The 23,746-nt window shown below is 41.6% G+C and overlaps 1 protein-coding gene across 6 annotated transcripts in view; it reads left to right on the forward strand.

The window, feature by feature from the left end:
- PAK2 (p21 (RAC1) activated kinase 2) overlaps positions 1–23,746 on the forward strand; it is a 47,397-nt gene that overhangs the window by 17,913 nt on the left and 5,738 nt on the right. For 5 of the 6 annotated variants that reach the window (XR_008578236.1, XM_054834867.1, XM_054834868.1 and 2 more), the window contains 12 exons: positions 5,036–5,246; positions 10,995–11,095; positions 11,629–11,779; positions 12,668–12,699; positions 13,039–13,146; positions 14,342–14,474; positions 15,142–15,205; positions 16,001–16,049; positions 18,083–18,195; positions 18,696–18,813; positions 20,378–20,477; positions 23,099–23,295. Coding sequence is in view for 5 of the 6 variants with exons in the window: in XM_054834867.1 (XP_054690842.1) it covers positions 5,060–5,246; positions 10,995–11,095; positions 11,629–11,779; positions 12,668–12,699; positions 13,039–13,146; positions 14,342–14,474; positions 15,142–15,205; positions 16,001–16,049; positions 18,083–18,195; positions 18,696–18,813; positions 20,378–20,477; positions 23,099–23,295 (1,353 nt within the window). In the remaining variant the exon portion in view is untranslated. Of the gene's footprint in view, positions 1–3,441; positions 3,461–5,035; positions 5,247–10,994; positions 11,096–11,628; positions 11,780–12,667; positions 12,700–13,038; positions 13,147–14,341; positions 14,475–15,141; positions 15,206–16,000; positions 16,050–18,082; positions 18,196–18,695; positions 18,814–20,377; positions 20,478–23,098; positions 23,296–23,746 lie in introns of those variants that run through there. The other variant, XM_054834871.1, reaches the window with a different exon arrangement.

The raw sequence follows: 23,746 nt of genomic DNA on the forward strand, positions 1-23,746 counted from the left end.
TTTTTAGAAGTTAGAGGAGTTAAATAGCAACCCCGTGGCGGAGATGGGCCTCTGTGGTGGAGCCTGCAACCGCTTCAGCTGGGACAGGAGTGCGTGTGAGCCTTGATACCGATCACGAGGGAGGCCGAGGGAGCCAGGACCAGCACAAGAGCTATACTTAGGAAGTTCTTCAGGAAGCAGCCCCGCTTTATGCTCACACAAGGGGGAATTGAGGGGGGGGAAAAACCAACCACCAACAAAAAAACAAGTCAAAGCCAGAGCATAAAGACCAGTGTGCTGCAGCAGTGTGCGTTCATCAGCTTTCTGAAAATGCTGCCCAATTCTCACTTTACTTTCCAGCTTTTACTCACCATCAGGGTTATGTTTCTGGGTGTTTTCGCACCAGTGGCAGCGACAGGAACTGCTGTGTCTTCTGCGCCCAGGGTATGCCATGGGTTATCAGGCCCTTTTCTTCCCCAAAAGGAAGAAAGCTAGTGAGCAGCAGAAGTGACTCCTGGAACATTGCTGTAAAAATGAAACTCTGAATGTATGTGCAAATTGGTCACTGCAGGTCTCTTCAGGGGCTGGAAGAGGGGGGATTAAGCTACACAAGGAGCTTCCCTGGGATTTTCTTGCCTCAGTCTCACTGGGCAAAGGTGGAAAGAGAAGAGTTGCGCTTCTGAGGAACCTGACTTCAGGTCTTCCGCTGTTGGTGGCGAGTGATTTAGGACAGCACGGACCCTGGTCGGCTGCTTGCTGCTTGCTCTGCTGCAGAGGAGAGAGCGTGTTTGCTCTTCAGTTGCTGCAGTTTGTGTTACGATGGTGTCTGAGGCTGCTGAGGATGAAGGGAGTACTTCCGTTTCTGCTACCCCAGTGCAGGACAAGAAACCTTTGTCAAAAGGAGGGATGGCTGTTTGGAGTAGTGTCATGTACTGGAAATAAGGACTGAGAATCGGAGCCTTGTGGTCACCAGCACTGGTCCTTGTGACTGTGTTTCATGGAGTAAGCAGCAGAACTGTTGGGAGAAAAGCTTTTAGCTCCTTTTTATGTCTGTCTGGTTTTTTTTTTGTTTGTTTGTTTTGTGTTTTTTTTTTTTTTTGTGAGTGTAGTGGGTTGCAGAACTGTCCTGTGGTGGGAATGAATCTGACGTCTGTAGTTTGCAGCTTCACAGCTTGTCTCTGTGGTTCATTCCATTGCTTTCTAGTTCTTGTAATTAAATGCAGTGCGACTAGTGATTGTGGGGGAGTTGCTGATGTGCCTGAATTCATTATTATTACTGCTATTATCTTCACTGGCTAAGATGAAAGTGAATCCTTTTCCCCTGATTACGTCCTCTTCCATACATTACCTTTGCTTCCTCTGTCATCTTCCTTCCAGATCTAGCATACTTTTATGAGGTTGCTCAAACTTAGGTTACCATTTACTAAAATGTCTTTCAACCAAGGTAAAAAAAAAAACCAAACCCACAACCCATCATTAATTGCGTTGTCAGATTCTGCCAGAGAAATATGAACCTGACATCCCCTTTGCCAGCATACAGACTTCTGGCAGGAATGAAAATTCCCCTGCTCCTTGCAATTCCCTGCACAAGCCATGATTCAGCAAGGCAGCCACGTGGGTGATGGTGCAAGAGGGATTACGCGTAGCTGCTGTGAAATGCACAGGCTCCTTTTCCTCTTTGGGGGAGTGAGAGCTGAAAAAGAGCTTCAGTGTGTATTTGCACTCCTGTTTTTTTCTTTTTTTTTTTTTTTTTAATCCCTCCTCCAGTCATTGCCCATAATGCCAAACCTCCGCAACAGTTTCAAAAGTACTTCCTGATGCTGTGGAAACTTTCCCTGCATAATGAAGACAGTGTAAGGATAAAGGAGAGAGGAACTGCTCTTTTCTTCTGCATTCAGCTGTCACAAAGAGACTAGCTGTTTGGATTTGAACCTGAACAAAATGATTGATTTTTAACTTCTAGTTATGACGAAGGATCAGACTTCTCTTTACTGAAGTGATCTGTTGTGAGTGGAGCTGTTGTCATTTATTTAAACTATGAATTAAAAAAGCTGCTGTGCATAGAAATGGTCATTTGTGCAAAATAATTTTGGATCTAGCCCTCGGAAATGATACTGCATGAGCTTGAAGGAATTTTTTTTTTTAACTGGCTACATGACAGAGCCAGTCCCTCCAGTGGGAAGCCGATGCCCGAGCTCCTTCTGCCACCCCAGTCTGCGCTGCCAGTTTGTTTTCCTCTGCAGAGCTCCTGGGCTCTATGTTGAGCAAGGTCAAGGATGTTCCTCAACACTTTGAATGTGAAGCACTGATCAGAGCTGCAGCTCTGAGGGTTCATGCACAGTTGCTGTTATGCCACTTCCTTGAAGCGCCTGATTTTCTTGTGGAATAGACAGGTTTGGGATGTACTTGCTTCCAACTTGTTGCTTAAGAGTTTCTTCTCTTGAACACACGAGGCGCTAAGGAATAATTTGTTTCAGATCAAGAAGCTGTAACACTTGAGTATGCACTGAGCTGACTTGCGCTATTTGTGTCACTGAAAATTTTTGCTATAGTGAGAATTTTATTTAAAAAATATGCAAACAAAAGTGCAGTAATTTTTTTTTTTTTTTTTAAATTTGCGAACTGAATACCACCTTACAGCGTTGTTAATTCAGTGACTGGGCTCCCCAAGGGAGCGTGCGGGAAATTAGTATGAACTTGGAGGGCCAAGTCTGTTCTTGTCCAGTTTCAGATGCAGGTTACTTGTTTATCCTTACATCCTGCTCTTGCTAATATCAGGCAGCTCAAAGAACTGCGCAGATGGAGGAAATAATAGAGTTTAGTTTAGAAAGATACAAAAGGCTACTCATGATGTTGCTTTCTTCACATAGTGTATCATTTTGGCATTAGTTTTGTGATATGCTTTTTTATCTACTATGATTTATTTAGCCATCTGATTGTATTTCCTTGTCCAAAGGGAGGAGTGCTGTCTTTTAAATGCCTATTCCCATTTGGATAGCTAAGGACCCGATCTCCTATTCTTTTCTGAGATTTGATTAGCATAAGGGAGATGCATTATGGTCTGCTATCAGTCCAAGCTCAACTTCAGTAGGACTCTCAAATACCATATGTCTGATTTGGTGGTTCAGACCAGAAATTTGTGCATCTCAAATTGGTGGCACACACTTTGTGCAAACAATATGTATTGTTAGGAGAGTGACTGGAATTAAAATCCCTGTGGGTAGGTTGCTCAGACCTCCTGTTAGATTGCAGGGTTCTTAATTTCTTCCCCATCTTGCAGTGCAGGTACTGGAAAATACAGAAGATCCTGCAGATAACTTGCAACATCTGAAAGAGCAATCAGTAAGCGAATTTGTGATTCTCATCCTTCAACAGTCTTCCAGTCTGATTCACAACTGCATCCCTGCAGACGTGTTCATGTGTTGCAGGTCTGTTGATTGCTCCATCATCAGGCGAAGGACTGGAAGGCAGCTTTCTCTAGGTGGGTGTTGCACAGCTTAGGCAGCTGTGCCCCATCAGTCTCTAAGCAGACGAGCAACTAGCACGTGTCCAGTTTTTACTTGCACTGCCAGAACTTTGCTTTGTGCCCCTTGTGCCTCTGAAGGTATTTGTACTGAAATGATCCCACTTTCGTGGGCATTGATTATTAATTCTGACCTCTTTTGAGCTTCATGACTTAAACCAAAGTGCTCTTGTGCTGCTCAAATTCAGGCTGCTAGCCTGATTTGTTTTCTTCATTGGGATCTGGCAATATTCACCCAGTGAAACGATAGGGAATGGCAATCCACCTGTCTTTAGTTCTGCTGCAAGATGTATGTGTTGTACAGAGACATTGTATAGTGCAATATTTATACTTTGGAAATAAGATGTGATAATTTAGAGGGAATTGCAGTGTCTTGCCCTGACTCTTTGGAATGGCACTGATAATGATTGCTCCCAGCCGCTCCAGTGGTGTGGCTGGGACAGAGTTGTGCTTTGGGACTTGGATGGGCAACTGATAGACACTGGTAGGCCATTCATTTCCCAGACTGTCATGAAAGGAGGTCAACACAGAGGAGATGTGTAGGCTCCTTTCCCAACGGGGCAGCTCATCATTTGAGCATATGGAGGAATGAGGGGCATATTTGTTATTTAGCTGTCATTGAGAGGTAATTTCTGTAGATCTTTCTTTGTGCTGTTTACTCTATAGCAGAGAGGCTGCTGGTTTCTTGGTGATCAGAGAAAAATTTCCAGGATATCATGGGGAGGGAGGAAAGGCCAGTGCAGATTTTTGTGAATGTGGAATGTATCATGTAAATGCTTTAGCAGCTATTTGTTTGTCATCTCTTTCATGTTTTTGTTAAGGACTCAGAGGATTGTGGTGGTAGTGTATACTCATTTTGCAAATGGAGAGAGCGTGGCACAAAGTGGTAAAGTTATGCGAGTCCTCAGTCAGAAGTGGAATGCATCCGGTGGATCGTAGTCCCCATACTCTTTAATACAGGCTGCATAATTCGGGTAGAGATATTCTTAATGCTGCTTAATGTGGACAGTGTGTTTGAATTATGACTTCTATACATAAGCTATTCTTCTCTCCTCAAGATCTCGTTTGATGAATGACAAAAAAATAAAACATCTAAAGCTATTAAAGGTGTTTGATTCTAGAGCACGAAGCTCTTTGGGCTACTGCTACCCCTAAAAGATGTTGTACTTATGCCCTTATGTGTACAGTGCCTTTCAGGTAATCAACCTTTGTGTGAACAGATGGTAAACCAGATCTGTGAATTGATCCACATTATAACTGACTGTTCTCTTTGACTGGGATATTTTCATCACTGGAAAAGTTTGTCACTCCATCCCACAAATGCTGCTCCTGGCCCAAGTGAATGGGTGGCCTAGAAGTGGGAATGAGGAAGGGACAACTTCCTTTGGCAGAGACATTGCTCTCTGCCAGGGCTCTTGCCGAGTTCCTCAGAGTTGAATTCACACCTCCCTTCCCTGTTGGATAACAGAAGAAATGCTACGTTTATGTCTTTCATGCTCTCTTTCTATGCTAAAGCAAGTATTTCTTTTTCAGTGCTTTCACTAGCTATTGAGAACCATGTCTGACAACGGAGAACTGGAAGACAAGCCACCAGCTCCTCCTGTCCGGATGAGCAGTACTATCTTCAGTTCAGGGGGCAAAGACCAGTTGTCTACCAACCACAGCTTGAAACCCCTGCCCTCTGTACCAGAAGAGAGAAAACCTAGGAATAAAATCATCTCCATATTCTCTAGCACTGAAAAAGGTAAGATGCCTCTATTTTCCAAGGTTACTCCTTGTGTTCTTTTACTCTTCTTGTAAGTTTTGGTAGCGCTTTAGACATTTGAGTCCAGCCTGTCTGAGTGTAGGAGGAAGTGTTGAAAGTTGGGTGTGTGTGTTCACAGAGTGGAGATATTCTTTCCTTTTGCACTGGTATGTTTGAAGATGAAATGTTAAGTAAGAAAAATTAAATAGCTCACTGAGGAAAACCACCACCTGTTGCTTCCCATGTTTGCTGCCCAGTTTGAAGTAATGCATTTCTAAACAACCCTAATAAATGTTTGTGATTCCTAGGTATCCTATTACTTACCATTTTGCTATGCTAAATGCAGATTTCTAGTTTATCTGAGCATCCAGTTATTCTGGAAGTTACTTCATGTTAGTGACCACTTATGTGGTACATTGAGGAGAAAAAAAAGTAGTAAAGAAATAGTGGAAGGGTACAGTGTGCATGAAGGAGAATTGAGAAAAATTAAGTCCTTCTGTCTGTGTAACTGCACTGTTAGGATTAATTACTAGTGGGGGAAAAATCTGTTTCGCTGTAAACAAGGATTATTTCTGAGAAAATGCTGTAATGAAACTGGACTGTGTTTGTTCTTTGTGCCTGTCCTCTTTTCTTTGATGAATGTATGTACAGCGGTGGAGCCCTGATCCTGATTCTCCAGGATGTCTATATGTACAACAAAATAGTTCATAGACAGAAATATCTTCTACCATATGGTATGGTAAAACTGCGCAGGGACTTACAAGCTTGGCCTGACGCTGCTATGCATTTTATTAATTTATTATTAATCTCTACCAGTTAGCGTTGTTGTGAATTACTATTAAGATGCACAAGGGGAAGACCCTGCTGCTCTTAATGTCTTCTAGTTCTGCTCTTGGGTTCCTGTGCCTCGCTGCTAATGTGCTGGGCAAGAGTGGTTCAGTCATGCTAACACAGGTTTGACTCTTTTGAGAGACTTTAGTCCTCTGGTTATTTATTCTCTTGGCTAAGTATTTTCCCCAGGGCTGGTTTTTACTCCTCCTCAGCTGTGAGAGCAGTCCCTCTGCAGCCGTGCCTCACCCTGGAGACAAATGCTAGAGGCAGGTTTCCCTCTATTCGGAAGATCTGGCAGAGTTTCTACTCTGAACGGTGGGTGTGTTTTCCTTTTCAGAGGATGGAAAGATTTGGCTAGTGTAGCTTTTGGAAGCAGAATGGTTATTTCACAAGGTCACTTATTGTGAAATAACTGTCCATGGCTGGATTACGGCAATAGCAGTGGTGGTCGGTTTTTTTTTTTCCTTCTTTTTCTTTTTTTTTTTAATTCTTTTTTTTTTCTTTTTTTCTGGCATGGGTAAGAGCCTTAAAGAGGTAAGGAGAACGTGAGAAGCTACTATAGGTTGGTAGCAGGACCCCAAGAGAGAGACTCCACTGACAGTGGTGAAGGTGGTGAATCTGGGTGCTGTCAGCTAGGTGTACTGCCACATGTTGAGCAGGTTCTACCTTAGCCCTCCAGTACTGCAGAAACTGGTGTTTTATGATTATATTGTTGGTCATGGAAATGCCCAGAAATTGTTGTGGCAAGTGCTGCAAGAAAATCTGTTGGAAGGATCAAATCTGTCCACTTTCAGACTAGGAGAATGGTTCATGAGCTGGGATGGCACTTCTCATTGTGCTGCTGCATTGATCGTTCATCAAAGCGTTTGTGGCCCTTTTCTGCAGACAGGGATACAATGAAGTAAAACATAAACCCCACATGAAGGAAGATTTTTTTTTTTCCTTGTTCTGAATTAGTAATACCGTGTAAGACTTGCTTATGTTGTGAAACGAATTACGAATGCAAGCGGGCGCAGCACAGCTGGAGCTTTGTGACATTTTATAGCGCCTTCTCCTTGGACGTTTTCCTCTTTCTGTCTTGACGGTGGGTTTGTTCATCGCTGAAATTGCCGGGGAGGTGGTTGAAGACTTGTGTTAAGTTGTATTGGCTCATCTGAAATTGCTTTGGGGTGCAAATGCTTATTCAGACTACTCTGTAAATACTGATGTGTACCAAATTTATGGAAATTAATGTGCATACTTGTTAAGCATGTATCTGTGTACCTACTGCAAACTAAAAAGGAAGAAATAATTTCTGCTGAGAAAAGTACATTTTAGAGAAAATGGTGTCAGTTTATTTTTTCTAGATGTTAAAAAGTATTTAAATTAATGTCCTTCTGAAAAAAAGCAGAAGGTCTTACTGCATGGCAAGATAATGTGGTTAGGAAAAATGGTAATTGAATTATCTAGCTTAAAGAAACTATCTGAAAGTTGTCTTGTTTTTTTTTTCAATTGGAAAAAACCTGGTTAATTGGTTGACCTGCAGCAAGGATAATGTAAACATCCAAAGAAATGTTTTCGGCCCTCAAGACTGCAAAACTGGCTGTCAAATGTAAGCAGAATATAAATGGACACAGTGACTTTCTGGCACTAAAACAATAGTCAGATGGTAGTTGTTTTATTCATTAGCATGGCTGAGGCACACCCTCAATAGAAATACCCATTTTTTTATATATATATATATATGTATAATTCTGCCGCTGGGAAGCTTTACAGAAATATTAACTTGCTGCTTGGCTTTTAAAAATATGTTGGGACTATATGCAAAATAATTTGTCAACTCAGGGTAGAAGGTTTTTCATGGGAAAAATTTCCCCAGCCAGTGCCAAAGTTGACAAATTACTACAAAAATGGTAAATTCTCCTTTTCGGAAAATGAAGGAATGCCTTACCAGGAGATGTTCAGGACTACTGCAAACAGACTTGTTACTGAATAACATTGTTTGGCTTTTGGTCTGCTGATCTCTGTATGATTTTGGAAGGTCCCTCCTGGGCAGGGTCACCATACCTGTTCCACAGCTCTGTCCCCCTCCCCGCGTCCTCTCTTGGGAGGTTTCTCTAGCTTGGGAAGGTGGCATTGGGGAGGTGGTGTGCTCTGGGGTGAGGTTTAGCAAATGCAGAGTTTCTGCCCCAAGTCTGAGCTAGTTCTGTGCTGAAATAATCATTGTTTGAAGGGATTATTTAATGACCTAGTCATGGAGGTTCGTCCTTCCCCCCCCCCCCCCCAAGTTCCATTGTTTAGGATAAATGAAGTGATAGTCATCTTTTTACTAGAGTACTTAATTGCCATGAATTTCCTTGGCTAGACTTCTGAAGTCAAATGAACCTGCATGTGTTTTTTGGAAAGCTTTAAAATAGTCCCCTAAACCAAGAAATATTTTTCTTTGAGCAGAACTTATTAAACGAGGTGCTATGGGGCATCGCCCAGGACCAGGGATCATGCATGTGACATGCTGAAGACTGCTGGCTCAGGGCAGATTTCGGTGTGGTTTCGGCTGCGGTTCAGCAACTCAAAGCGTACCATCTGGAGTAGTCTACCTCCCGCGAACAGGCTGTTGAGAAACATCTGTGTTTCTTGCTCTGCATACAGAGGTTGGCTGGTGGGAAGTGAGGGATGCTTGTGGATGGGTTTGCGAGGCAGAAGGTTGTGTAAAGTACCATCGGTGACACCTTGCCGAGTGCCTGTGGCTTCATTTGGGGGAAGAGAAGAGTCCAATTGTAGTTAAGGCACTTTCTTTGTCAGAAATTCTCCAATTCTCTGAATTCTTCTGAAGGAGCTGTGCCTTCCCCTTCCTGGGAATAGGGAGAACAGTCTCTGCAGGGCCAAGGGACCACATCTTAGATTCACTTGCTGTTTGAAAGGACCGTTGCCCTTTATTAAAGGCATTCCCATTTAAATACAGAGCTGTGTTACGAACAAAATCAGAGGCTGAAAAGCAGCGTGGCCTCACAGTGCCCTTGTTAGCAGAGCCTCGGGTACGTCCTGCCAGCACATGATTCCCGGGACTTGCCTTGACTGAAGCTCTCTGCTTGCATTTGTTTGAAGTGCTGCTCTGGTCTGCTGTTCTGTGAGCAGAGGAGTGAGTTTTAGTCTCCTTGCCTAGCTTGCTAATAAGATGTGTGTATTTTTGGAAGGACTGGGTTTATTTGTGCAGCACATGCTGGGGGATTTGAGCACCAGCTCCTGTTCCCTGGATGTCAAGTGCTCCCAAACAGGAACCTTCCTGAGGAATATAACTTTTTTTTTTTCTTTTTTTCCCTTGCTTTCACATAAACAACTGCAAGAGATTGGGAAGAAAGAGTACTTTCCTTAAAGGCTTTCACATAAGTGAGTTTCTCCTGTCCTGTGACTGAATGATGTTAATGAGAACATTTGACAGTCCGTTTGCTTTTTGGCTCTGACCTGTGCAGCCATATTAAAGATATCCTGTTTATAATAGCCGTGTCTTTCCACTGCATTGTTCAGCTGGAGGCAGCCCACATGGCTTTTCGTTTGTAAGTATTGTCCTCGGCTCCCCATCCTTCCTCTCCTGCCAACGTGAGGGGATTTCAGACGGATTCTCTGGCTCTGAGCAGCGTGATCTATGCTTGCCCCATCATCAGTAACTTTTTACCATGGAATAATGAAGAGGGTGCTGGTTTAGCTGCTTTTTCTGTACTGAAACTACATGACTTATTTTTAAGGTGAATTTAAAAGCAAAAACCTGGTGGTTTTTTTTTTTTTTTTTTGGACGTACAAACATAAGATGGTAATGAAGTTAGATTGCAAAATAGCGTGCTGCTTTCCTTTACGGTTATGAGCACTACGGCATTCTTGCTGGCTTCGTGCACGCTATATGTAATAAATGCAGCTGATTCAGCTATATGCTCTGCGAGCCCACAGGCGTTCCCAGGATTACACATGCAGTTCTCCTGGTATCAGGTTAGACATGCTCTACAGCTTACGGCCAGGCCTCTGCCTTTCAGCAGAGGGCTGTGAGATGAGGCCTCCAGCATCATCTTTCTACCTGCAGAGCAAACAGCAACGACGCTCCTCTGCTGTGGCAGGGAAAGAAAGCAGGGCTTGGGCTTTTTTGCAAGAACAAGAAAACAGGTTCCTGAAACCTTCCAACTTAACTCTGAACCTTTTCTGAGGAAAGGGAACAGAATGGTGTATTTTATATTTAGACTTAACTACAAATTATCTTCTACTTTTTATTTATTTTCTCTTTGCCAGAAAAAAAAAACCCCACCAAAAAACCCCCAAGCCCCAGGCATTATAAAACATCTTATAAATTTAATTGAATCTCGGTTGGACTGTGCACATGGTCCTTCTCATTATCTGTTCTTGCTTCTGGTACTTATTATGCTTGCTTGCTTTCTTTTTTTTTCCCCTTTTAATTTAAATTAGGTAATTGCTCTGAGGCTATAAACTCTTATCTTCATCACAGGAAGTCCTAGTTTGCATTAATTACCTTGAATTGAAGCAGTGAGGCAACTGAGTTTTAACTGTCTTTAGGGTGAACTTGAGGTTGGGCTGAAGTTGTCTTCAGGGTTGTTCTTAATCCATATTAAGTGTCCTTTTTTGCATTGTAAACATTTCATATGTTTAGATTTCATATGCTCAGCAGAGCTTCTTGTGCTCTGGTGCTCTTAATCTCTTACTTGATTGCTACCATAGTGTGAATGATTTGGATGGAACGAGTTTGGATTCTGATGTGCAGTCTATACTGACTTGAAAATATCAAATCACTGCGCTGCATACGCAAACACCTCCATCCAGGAAACAAATAATGGTTACATTCATCCTAACTGTTGTAATGTTTGGATTGATTATATTCAATGGAGACAATAGGACTTGGAAATCTTTGCTCAGTCGATCTTTGAATGTCTTTTTCAGGAAGCAAGAAGAAGGAAAAGGAAAGGCCAGAAATCTCCCCCCCATCAGATTTTGAGCATACCATCCATGTGGGCTTTGATGCTGTTACTGGAGAGTTCACTGTAAGTACACCTGCCTTGGAGGTGCTCAGAAAACAGCTGTGGGCCAGTGCTGTAGTGGAGCCATTGTGATGTTTTAGAATAAAGTGTGAGTTAGTCTGTTTGGTTTTTTTATCAAAGAAATAATTTTACTGTGTATTTATACAGCACGCAGAGTAATGAGACTGTGACCTGTTAGTACTTCTGCAGGGTAAATGTCAGATCTGATGCTTTGTGTCACCACCTGGGAGAGCCTTCCCTGAGAAATCCTCTTCAGTTTACTTTCATTAGTGGGTAACGCTGGTTCTGTTGAGCGTTTTTTGTATTCCCATTCCTCACATCTGGCTTAATACACCTGAAAGAGCTGGTGTCATGTTGGCACAGTGATTTGTGTTGTCACCTATGCACGTGTGGCTCCCCATTAAAAGTCCATCCTACTCGTTCATGTGTTTAAGGCTGCACGTTTTGTGCTTTTTTATAGAGGAAATAAATTTGTTCTGCTTTTTAAAAGCCTTCATGATACTAGAAGGATGCTTAAAATAGCTTATTTTTTTCAGGGAATGCCAGAGCAATGGGCTCGGTTGCTTCAGACCTCAAATATCACGAAGCTAGAACAGAAGAAAAACCCCCAGGCGGTACTAGATGTGCTGAAATTCTACGACTCCAAAGACACAGCAAAACAGAAGTATCTGAGTTTTTCTGCTCCAGGTGAGATCCAAGTGTGTGCAAGACATATTAAAGAGGAGTTGGGTGTTCGGAACACAGTCTTCCTCTTGTTCAGAACGATAAATCAGATACAAATGCTGAAAAAGCATGTTACTTTTCAGTGAGGAACAAATATTTGAAAATAAATGTAAAACTTGCTGGAAACTGGCATTGCCCAGTTAATTTCCTGTTTTAAGTGGAGAGGGAAAGAAATGGAACTGGATAATTCAAAATAGCAGCCAAAATTAACTTCAATGGGCTGTGTGTGTGAAGCTGGAGCTCCTAGACTGTGATGATTTGGCTTTGTGCTGGAGAGCTTGCTCCTCCTGTCTGTGACTGAAACAGCTCTCTGTGAACTTGATGTGACCGTGTGGTGACATCAAAGATGCAAAATAGGTTGTGGCTCCTAAGTCGGGAGCTATTGGGGAGGGCTGAGAGAATGACTGTCCTACAAACAGATGCAGTTTTACCTAGTTTTCTTCCAAATTATTTCTGAAAATAGCTTAGTAATAAGGCTTTGTAAGATTCTCAGCCTTGATTCAAGACACCGCCAAGGGAACGGAAGTATCTGTTTGATCCTGATTTCACATCTCAGTAAGACAGAACACATAAGTGTGATGAGCAGTGCTCAATTTGGAAAACTGTGTGTAGGTACTCCAGTGAGGTGAAGAGCAAGTTGGGAAATGAGTGGGTTTGCCCACCCTTAGGGGAAGATTTTATAAGCTTACAGATTCCTTCTGCATGGTCTTACAGTGCAGTACTGGTTTCTCTCATTTGTGACCATGAAATTTTGCTTTCTGAGAGATGAAAAAAATCTCCAAAGGGTCTGTGTTCTTTACTCTGTATTATTTTTCTGATGATTTTGTGTATTCTGCTCTTTGTCCTGTTTAGAAAAAGACGGTTTCCCTTCAGGAACGCCAACGGTGAGTGTGTTTACTAATTCTTTGTATCTTCAAGTTCAGGTCTTCTGTATTGGTTATATACTGAATCTTGCAGTATAAAACAAAATGAGAATTTTTGGGGAATAAAAACATAAATTGGAGGGGGTCAACAAAGCTACAGAGATTTCACTGGAGCAATAGTATTTTAGTCTTGTAAGAAAATATAATAAGGCACTTAAACCATTCAACCTATCCTTTTCTTTTAACATCAGTAAGAATTCTTTTATCTCAATATGGGGGGGGGGAAGGAAAGTAAGTCTTTACCACTGTGAGGGAGACAATTTTGTTTATTTATTTTTTTTCACTTTGGTGAAAATGTAGACCAATGCCAAAGGTTCAGAGCCATCAACAGCTGTGGTAGATGATGATGAGGATGATGAAGAAGCTCCTCCTCCTGTTATTGCTCCACGGCCAGATCACACAAAATCGGTGAGCAGCTGTAAAATGTACAGACCTGCATTTCACAGCATTGCAGAGCTTTTTCTACTATTTTCTAGCAAATTGTTTTATTTGTGAAATGAGCCGTTGTAAGTTTGTAGGGAAAAAGTTTGGGTTTTATTTGAGTTTGCTAAGAAAATGCCTAATTTCTGATATCAGTTGGATCAGAAATCCTGACGTTAACGCTCATTTGTTTGTTCTCTTGTGTTAAGGATACACAGCTATGCTTATCCTTCAACCCAACATGCGAAGAGGAGGCTTGTTAGTCCTAAAAAAAAATACAGCTAGGTTCTGTAACTTTAGACACGACAGTGGTACAAGTGTAGTGCATTTAGTATTCTTTACTTTACTTGATTGCAGTGTGATAGTCTTAGCAAATATACTACCTAAACCCCCCCAAAAATTTGAAAGCTTATTTCACTCACAGTCATCAGCTTAAGAAGTTGTTGTTTGTTAAATTTTAGTGTAGTTGTCCTGAACTACACATCTTGTTAACAATGTCCCAGGGATGCCACTTATTCCAGCTCATTATTTTGTCCATGGTAGGTGTACGTTTCGCCACTCTATCTACTTGTTTTTGCTTCAGGAGCACAAATGTGAATTGTGTAAATTTGTCAAGTGATACTGCTTTATAATTGCCCATATATGTGTTTATATGTAAACATATAAAATGTGACAGGTCTATGGTTTGATATTTCTAGGGTAGCTGTGTATGTCTGTGAACAGCTCAGGAGGAAATTAAAGCTCCAAGAAAATCCTCTAAATTGGGGACAACTGGGAAATTTCTGAGAGTCTCATGCTCCTTTTCATGGTGAAGCATGAGTCTTTGTCCTCTAGATCTTAGTAGTAGTTGATCTTGCTATTAAATAGTGATTTCCGTTCTGTTAACTAGCATGGGTTATAAAGAATAAGCAGGTAGAAACCTCTCAAAATGTCTGTCTTTGGAAGTTAGACTTAATCTCCTAGCATCCACTCTGTTCAGGAGGTGCCTGGGTCTGTCTTTCAGAGGTCAGTAAGGTTGCCAGCATCTTGACTTACTGGACTTTAATGGTTCTCAGGTCTAATTTCTGCCTCCAACCTGTTATGTTAAAATGCTGCTTAGGGATCTTTGAAGAATTGTGATTGTTCTCAGCTGAAGGTCAATGATTGCAAAGAAAATACTCAGGTAAATGGTCTCTCTTAACAGATTTACACACGGTCTGTCATTGACCCCATCCCCGCACCAGCCAGTGACACTTCCGTTGACAGTGCGACGAAATCGGGTGATAAGCAGAAAAAGAAGACAAAAATGTCGGATGAAGAGATCATGGAAAAACTACGTAGGTGGTTTTTATTTCAGATAAACAAAGGCTTTAAGACAGGGAGGGAATTTTACCCTCACCCTTATTTTTGCGTAAGAGTTGTGTCTCTCTCTGTGCTTGATTCATTTTGTGTCAGACGGTAGCTGAGAGTGCTGCATTCAGAAGTTTTGCCAATTTATACGCTTCAGAGCACTATTGGGTAAAAAAACCTGTAGAACAGTTTTTTTTGGATTGAAGTTCAGTTGTGATAATGTGATCTGCATGTATAATACAACCATGATAACCCAAAATAGTTTCTGCTGTTGCTTGTTCCATAATCATCTTGAAGTTAATTTTTCTCCATATTAGTATTCCTGCGTATAAGTCAAGAACTGACTAGTTTCTGGACTAGACTGAGCTCATGGATTTGCCATAACCATGTACTGGGCTTTGCTACATAGAAGACTACCATTAAATTGAGATACCAGGGGAAATAGCACGATCTGTCTTGTTAAGAGTATGACCTAGCGTAATGATTGTCTGAGGTTGGGCCATTTGCAACTGGAACTGAGTCAGGAAGCTTTGGCTGTTCATGCATCAGCCTTTACTACTTGAGCTGACCTCTCTTGGAGGTGTCTTGGCCAGGCCAGCGCTACGAAAGGGGAACAGTGGGATTGACTAGTTTTTTGTTTGTGGTTTTTTTTAGGCACTATTGTGAGCATAGGAGATCCCAAGAAAAAATACAACAGATATGAAAAAATCGGGCAGGGGTAAGTGTTCATCCCAACTTTTATTCCCAGTGAACCAGGGTTAAAAGCGGCGTACTGTTCTCTATGGGATGCTATTGCGTAGCTACCGCCTTCTGAAGCAGGCAGAAATGTTAGCTGTATTAAGCAGATGGTGAAGGCTTTCCACCAGTGGTGGAAACTTTGAATTGTGTCTTTTAATGCAAAAGCGTAGCTCTGACTTCTCTGTGGGTATATCTAGTCCTCTCCTCTCCCGGTAAGATGCATTCATCCATTTTGAGATATGACTGCTGAATAGCACAAGGGCACATCAGAATGCTTTCTGTGTGCTAAGCTAACAATACTGCCTTGACTAGGTTATTCTTCTAGTGGTCCTCTGAATCCTCCTGAGAAAAACATATATACAAGTTACAGCTTTTCCAGCTTTGATGAGATCTATATATATATGCCTAACTCCTACTGTATGTTTTCCAAATAGGTCTGTTTGTGGGTGGGCTGCCCCTGGCGGAATATGAAAGTACCTGCTAGAGAAGGGGCTGCCCAACTTACCTGATGGGAGCAGCTCAAGTTCTGGGGGCTTAGGCATCCTGAAAGCAGGAGCCATAGCTGGTGTCAGAAGAGAGCGTGTTTGAGATTATTTCGTTTTGTGTGGACTGGCTGGCATTTCTATACCACTTGCTTTTAATAGTCGTCTTTTTGATAAAGCTCTTGCAACACGGAAAGCTGACACAATTTTGTGTTTCTGATTTGTCTGTTCACATGCATGTTTGTTACACAGACAGAGGCAAGTGGCTGTAACATTTTTCCTTTTCTTCGCAGGGCTTCAGGTACAGTTTTCACAGCTATTGATGTGGCAACAGGGCAGGAGGTAAGATTTCTGTGTTTGTTGCAATGAAAATACTTTTTCTGTATAAATGTTCTTGTGTATGTGGTCGAAATGATTTGACTAGATTTTTTTCTGTGTCTCCCATCTCTGCTATCACCTCCCAGAAGAATGTTTGTCACAGTCATTTGTAACAGTGTGTGCCTTGTTCTGTAGTAATCAGATGATGAAAGCTAAAAATAGAGTTTTGTCTTTTCAGTGAAAAGCAGAGGGAGTGAGGTGTTCCAGAAACGGGTTTTGAAAACAGTTTATCCTTCAAGAATTGTGGGCAATGGTGTCCTGCATTTTCAGAAATAAAACTGTTAGTCTTTGCACACTTGTTCTCTACTCCTGTCTCAGTACAGGTGATGGATGCGCCTATCTGTATGGAAACAGCTTGCCCTATATGATTCTTCACTGTAGTTAGAATGCCTTCTCCACATCCTGCTCTTTGCTTTTATTCTTTGATGCCTCCAAACGCGCCTGGTGAAGTCGGTAACATCAGCAATACTCTGCATGCTTGCCATCTCTGGTTCCCGGGACTAAAATTGTAGGAATTACTTGCTTCTCTGTAAATTCAGAATTCCTTAATTTTCCTTTAAATGTCTTCAGGGAGCCATTCCTTTGATCGCTGATCAGTAATTGCCCTTTCAGCAGCAACCACATTTACCGGTACTGTAGTGGAGCACCACATCTTGGTAAAACAGGAGCCTTTCAGTCATCTCAATATCTTGTCTCTTGATTTGCTTTCTGCCCGCTGTGGTTCTTTGTGTCCTCTTACTGACTGCAGACTAAATTTTGCAATTCAGTTCCTTTCTTAGGCCTCCTCTGCGTCTTGTCAGGCAGGTGTGCTAAGAGTTGATTGCTTGCAGTCTTCATGCATTAAACAGATGCAGTACTCTGGCTTCCTCAGTGCTTAATGTCTGAGGATAGAATTAGGTCTGTTCAGCAGTGAGAACAGAAGGCCGAAGGAGGATTTTATTGCTGTTTTCAACTCCCTAATGGGAAGGTGTAGAGAATGTGGAGCTAGACTCATCTTAGAGCTATGCAATGACAGGACAAGAGGTAACAGACAGAAATTGCCATAAGGGAAATTCTATTTAGATAATAGAAATTATTTTTTGCCCTCACAGTCAGGATGGTTGAACGTGGGACAGGAGCCCAGAGAGGCTGTAGAATATCTGCTCATTGAGATCTCTATTCAAAACTCAGTCGCACAAGACCTTCAGCAACCTGCTCCATTTTGGCAAGCTCCATTTTTGTTGGCTGCATTTCCCAGCAAGGGAACTGGACCAGATGACCTCGAGAGATCCCCTCCAATCATAGTTATTTTGTGATTCTGTGCCACAGATCTTCTTTTTTTAATGCCTTTGGCAATACGCTAGCGATCATTTCTACAAGGTTATATTGGTTCTTACATTTGGTTTTGGACGGATAGGTTATCTTGTAAATTCCAAACTGCCTCCTCAAAGTGTTGCAACTAACATAACCGGGACATTTTAAAATCTGGAATAGTAATCCTTGTTAGCTTATTTCCTGGACAAGATAGCTCTTTATCTTCCCTTCTCTCTCTGGGAAAATTCATTGCTTTAATTGCTTTGAGAGCAATTCCTTCTGCCTCCCAGCATTCCTTATACGCAAACACTAATTTGGTCAGAATACAGAAAACCAAATTGCCTTGCCTTGCATTGGAAGGCTTATGCTCTCTCTCGTGGTTGCTACACAATTCTCTCCTGCTTTAGGCCTGCTGATGTGAAATTGGGTGAGTATCTTTTTATCTCCTGAATGTTTCCTTTGCCGTCTGTTCTGGCCTTTGTTATTCTTTGTGGATCTTTTCATCTGCAAGAGGATGATGTTGGCTATGGGTGCAAGTTGTACACTCATCAAGTTGTATGCTGATAAAGAAATAATTTGCCAGCTGTGCTAAACTTCTTCAATACTGATACAGAATTTCTTCTAACTTTTCATAGTATTAAGAATAACCAAAAGGTTTTGATACTGAGGTTTGAGTGACTGCTGTTTTCTTTTGCCCTGTTCAGGTTGCTATTAAACAGATAAACCTGCAGAAACAGCCCAAGAAGGAGTTGATTATTAATGAGATCTTGGTAATGAAGGAGCTAAAGAACCCCAACATAGTCAACTTCCTGGACAGGTAAATGCAGACAGCTGGCTGATTCCTTTGTCCCCAAGGGTTTCGAGAGGTTTTAACTTGATACACAGACCTGGACTGCCTGTACCTAAAGGTCGTATAAATAAATGAGACTGTATTAAGACTGTCATCTGAAAAAAAAAAAGAAAAAAAGGCCATCTGTTCTAGGGAACAGTCTTGATGATTCAGTAAGAAGCCGCTTTCTGTCATGAATGCAGTGCTACATGTAGTTGGGGGTCAGTGGTGGACAAGAGCACAGCTGGAGCAACACTTGTGTTGTGTATGAGATGTGTAGGGTGTTATCCTGCTCATTTAGGTAGTAAGCGGCACGCAGCTTTTCTTGTCAGCATTTGCATTTCGGGCTACCTTCCAGAGATTAACTTTCTTTACCATTTGTCTTGAAGTGCTCATGAATCATTTCATTTGACCAGCTCTTACCAGTCATTTTTCGTTTCTCGATTTGTTGATGGCAAATGGGCATGCTTTTCATTTTCTGTTTGTAGTTACCTCGTAGGAGATGAATTGTTTGTGGTGATGGAGTATCTAGCTGGGGGCTCACTAACAGATGTGGTCACAGAAACGTGTATGGATGAAGCACAGATTGCTGCTGTTTGCAGAGAGGTGAGTATTATAGCTGATGGGTAGAGGAGTGAAGGTGCACTCTGTTCCCCTAGATTTTATGGTTAGGACTAATATCAACGACTGCTGTTGGAGGCATTGAGTTAGGAAGAATGAATAATAGCAGGAATCAATATTAAAGTTGCAGAAAATAACAAAACGAGTTTAACTCAGAGATTTGGGGGTTTGCAAGTTGTAACACCACAAGAACTATGGCAGTTTTGAGCTGGGTGGTTGGGAGTGTTAGGTGGTGGAGCAACTAAAGATTTCGGGTTTGGTACCTGGGTTACCTAGTCCTGGTGACAGTGTTAACAGAAAGATGATAATAAAGTGGACTGAAGCTCAAGGAAGAGCAATGAAGAAGTTCCTCATTTTAGTAGTTTTCACAGTGTGTGACATCTATAGTTCTGTGTCAGTTAAGCTTTCTTTATGGATTTCTCAGAAAAATAATTCTCCAGAAGATTGTAGTGGAATAATTTTAAGGTTGCAGTAAGATTTCAAATGGAAGAGTTAAAAATAGCTGAGGTCACAACTTATCAGTGGTTTCTGCCCTGAGTCAGAGTGCTGGCATCCAGCTCAGGCATGATTTATTATGGCAGAAGGAGAAGTATTTGTATTATCTGCTGTGTGGGACAAACTTAGGCTTTTAAAAACCCCATTTGACTACATCAACATGACATCTGCTTTTGGTGACTCACGCAAAGGGGAGGGGATGGAAAGCAAACTTGTGCGTTAACGTGTATGGACAGGTAATGGCTTCCTGAGAAACAGGAGCTGGAAGCAGAGAAACGACTGTAACTATTTACTGTAACAGTAATTAACTTTCCTGAGGAAAAAGTCTAATGTTGAACTATTGTACTTCATCAAAACTCTGCTGCCCAGTATGTTAGATACGTTTCATTCTGCAAATCAGTGCCACTTTGCTAAAGCAAATGAAAAAAGTCACAGAAAACTCCCTGGGGACTACATCCATGCCAAGTTGCAAATGGTGAATGTTCTGCTTATATTAAAAGAGAAAAATCTTACAGTTGTTTTTTGCCTTTTATTCTCAAATAGCAAAACTAAATTTCATTATGTTTTTAGGCAGAAACTTAGTGTAAAAGGTTGTAATCTAAAACCAGTGCAAAAACAGTATTAGTGACTTTTGTCATGAAGAGGTTTTACAGCCCTCACTGTGGGAGAAGCTGCGTGCATGTTAAGAATGAAATCTCACCAATTCCTGTTGGTGAGACTTCATGCTAAAAAGCTGTCACTTAATCCCTTACGGTTCCTCTAGAATTTGTGGGATGTACCAGAATTAACATCTGGGATTCTTGGGAGCATTTTGGGTGATGACTGGATGATGAGAAGTGTAATTTATGGGTTTGTTAAGATAGCAGAGAAGCTCCATGGTTAAATGGAGAGTATTTTTTAGCACAAGAGCTTCCTCTACTGGTTATTTTAAATAATACCTGTTACATTTCTGCACTCACCACTAGCTGAGGGTGCAAGCATTGCTTTTGAATTTGTGTTCATGGAAACAAATTGTGTTTCCATATGCAGAATATTTTTTTTTTCTCCCATTCAGTGCTTGCAAGCGCTTGAGTTCCTACATGCCAACCAGGTCATCCACAGAGACATTAAGAGTGACAACGTGCTGTTAGGAATGGATGGATCAGTTAAACTAAGTGAGTACCAGACAATTATTTCAATTTTTCTGTAAACTTTGACTCTGAGAGTGTGAGATGGCAGGGAAGTTTGAGGTCAATTTTCATTGACTATGAGTAATAGAAATTCATTCTGTGATATAAAATGTGTAACTCACAGGTAGCAGGTACTGAAATTCTCAGGGCCCTAAGACTAATGCTGTGAACGTGTTAAACCGGAAGGATGTTGAAGCAAACCTGTTGCCACATGAATACGTTGGTAAATATGAAGTAACTGGCACCATGCAGTGAAGCGTATACGAATGGTTGCAAGAGAAAAGTTGCAGCTAACTGCAGTTGCTTTGTTAGTCTCTTCAGGTTGTCATGACTTGCTTTTAATGTTCTGCCCTCTTCATTAGAAGGCCAATAATACAAAAAACCAATAACGTTGTATGTTATTTACCATTTATATTGCAGTCTTATGCTGTGCCTGTACTGGGCCTCCTTTTCTTGGACTGAAAGTATAACACACTTTCATTAATATAATCATGAAATGACAAAAGAAATTACTTGCTTTTCAGGTAATTGTTATGCGTGCATGGACTTGTGTACAGCAAGTCAGGTTCTGGTGTGTGTAAACGTCTGTGGCAACCAAAAATGTGAAACCACATGAAGGGGCTGTCAGGGCTGTTGAGAGAGAGGTGAATTATCTGACTTCTTGGTATTGTAGGAATGTGCAAAGCATAAAGCGAGCAAAGAGTTAAGGGATGGTGTTTTTACAGTTGGGTAGGAATTCAAAAAGCCATGAAAATGGATCTTAGCAATATTTCTTACTCTAGATGGTTTGCAGTCTCATATTGGTTATGAGATGGAGTGTGAAGAAAGATTATAAGCTACCCCATTTGCTGACCAGCGTTGTTGGATGCTTGCTTGCATAGGAGGTTTTTTTTTTTTTAAGAGTGTGATGTGTTTGTGCACAACTTGTTTGGGTTCAGAGGCTGAACATAAGTGAATAGTTACCGTAGAGGAAGTGGCTGAGAAGAGTTAGCTGGAGAAGGCACAAAAAAGCTGTCAAAGCAAAGCTGAGAGGTGAAAGGACAGGGTTAGCAGCCTATATATAGAAACATTGGTCCTAGGAGATTGAGGGAAGATGAGGAGAGGGGAGAGACAGGAGAAAACAGGAGTTAGCTGTGAAAATGCCCTATATGAATGGGAGGTATTGCAATCAGCCCTTCTTTGGCTGTATGATTATAGAGCTTCTAGCAGTTGTTTAGGGTGGAGGGTGGAAAAAGTTGCATCTTCTTTTCAAGATCTTCCCCATCTCTGGGGGAGTCTGGCTGCTGGGAGACTGGTGACAGAAGAAGTAAGAGACATCCATCTGCCTGTCACCACTACGTACCTACACATGGTACTGGTTGGTGGAACTGGGTTCTACATCTTGGCTGTCTTTTCTCTCCGTGCTGGCGTGGCATGGTGCTGAAGGTTGGTAGGTCAGGAGACATGCTGCTGCTTCTCTGGTGTGTTCATTGAAATAAACTGTGCTTTGAGTTGAGTATGACACCTTGATAAAGGCCAAGAAGGGCTGGTGAGGAACTTGGTAGCTGCTATAGGTTTGAATTTTTTTCTTTCTTTCTTTTTTTTCTTCTCTTTTTTCTTCCTCCCCCCCCCCCTTTTTTTTAGGCAGCATCTTGACAGTTGGGTGGGGGCAGTTCTTTGTTAAATTGTCCTCTCAGTACAACTTAGAACTTTCATGACTGGCTCTTTTGTCAGCACTGCGTGGCATAACGCTTTCAAAATTGACTCGAAATTTTAAATTTTCTCTCTCTCTCAATTTTAAATTCTCTCTCTCTTTCTCTCTGTTTCTCTCTCAAACTTAGTGTCAATGATAAGGTAAAATCTGTCTCCTGCCTTAACTGTGTTCTTATTGATGCTTTACATGCCTGGGAAGTGGGAGTGCTGCAGCTGGATAAAGTAACATGATGGAACATGCATTGCTGCTGCACCTGAAGGCTATAGGAATAGGTGACTTTTCTCGTTTTCTTGAGTGTGGTTGTTCAATAGTTACCTTGTGGAAAGGTTTGTTTGTCCAGGTTCCTTCTGCTGAGTGGGATAGTGCTTTGCTTATCTGAAGCTTTGTTTCCATGTCTCTGTCAGCCGTAGTACCTGTATTGGATGGCCAAATTGCTGTGAAATGTTGAACTCAGTAGCTGCACAAATTAAATCTGTTTAGCAGGGCAGAAGCCGTGGTTTGTGGATTCATGTTTTCTAGATCAGGCTGTAGAACAAGTCATGCACAGAGCACCTGCCTTCTGTGTTCTGCTTGATTATTTTTTTGGCTGTTACCAGTCTAGGAATCTTGAGGACTGGGCAGAATACTGTTCTTCTACAGGGTAATACTTGCGTCGCTTTTCCAGAGGACAAAAAACCTTATCTTCATTCCACAGACGTCTGCCCTGCTTAAACACTTGAGGTTTTGTATCTATCTTGCACGTTGGATTTTGTAATATGGCAAATATAGTGGGGGGAATTGAAAAAGGAGACACCCCCAAAGCCCCTCAAGTGTGGATGAGTCAAATATTTGTGTAGTAATAGAGAAGTCTTCTAGGAAGCCTACTTACTTAGGGTGCACCAATTTAACTTCTTAAAATTCTGTTATCCTACAGCCGACTTTGGTTTCTGTGCTCAGATCACCCCAGAGCAGAGCAAGCGCAGCACTATGGTTGGAACTCCTTACTGGATGGCTCCTGAAGTGGTCACACGGAAAGCATATGGCCCTAAAGTGGATATCTGGTCTCTGGGCATCATGGCTATTGAGATGGTGGAAGGAGAACCCCCGTACCTCAATGAAAACCCCCTGAGGGTAAGAAGCTAGAACAGTTTGCGGGCGTTTACCATAGGAACAGTAATTGTTCATTAATAGTATCTACATTAAAAAGAAAATGAGACGAAAAAACCCAACAAGCTTCATCATTGCAAGAAAATTCCTCCAAAAGGAAGACAGCTGTCTTGAATTTGCAGTTAGCCCTACCCTGATTTTTTTCTATTTAGAAGATGAATACCTGCTTGTAACTAAAACATTGCACTTTCAACTCAGTCTTCCGTGCTAGTTTAGGGAAATTAAATCCATTAGGTTATGAAAAATGCTGCTCGTGTCAGAATCTGCTGTTTTCTTTGCCAAGATAAGTATCTGTTGCCACAAGATTTTCAATGTTGTTTTCCTACTAACAAGAATAGGTCATGACTGCGTAGGATTGTAGCATTCTTAGTTTTCATCTCACCAGGGAGAGAAAAAGGTTGCAGAGCCCTTTCTC

The sequence above is a fragment of the Grus americana genome, chromosome 9, assembly GCF_028858705.1.
Source record: "Grus americana isolate bGruAme1 chromosome 9, bGruAme1.mat, whole genome shotgun sequence".
Lineage (NCBI taxonomy): Eukaryota > Metazoa > Chordata > Aves > Gruiformes > Gruidae > Grus > Grus americana.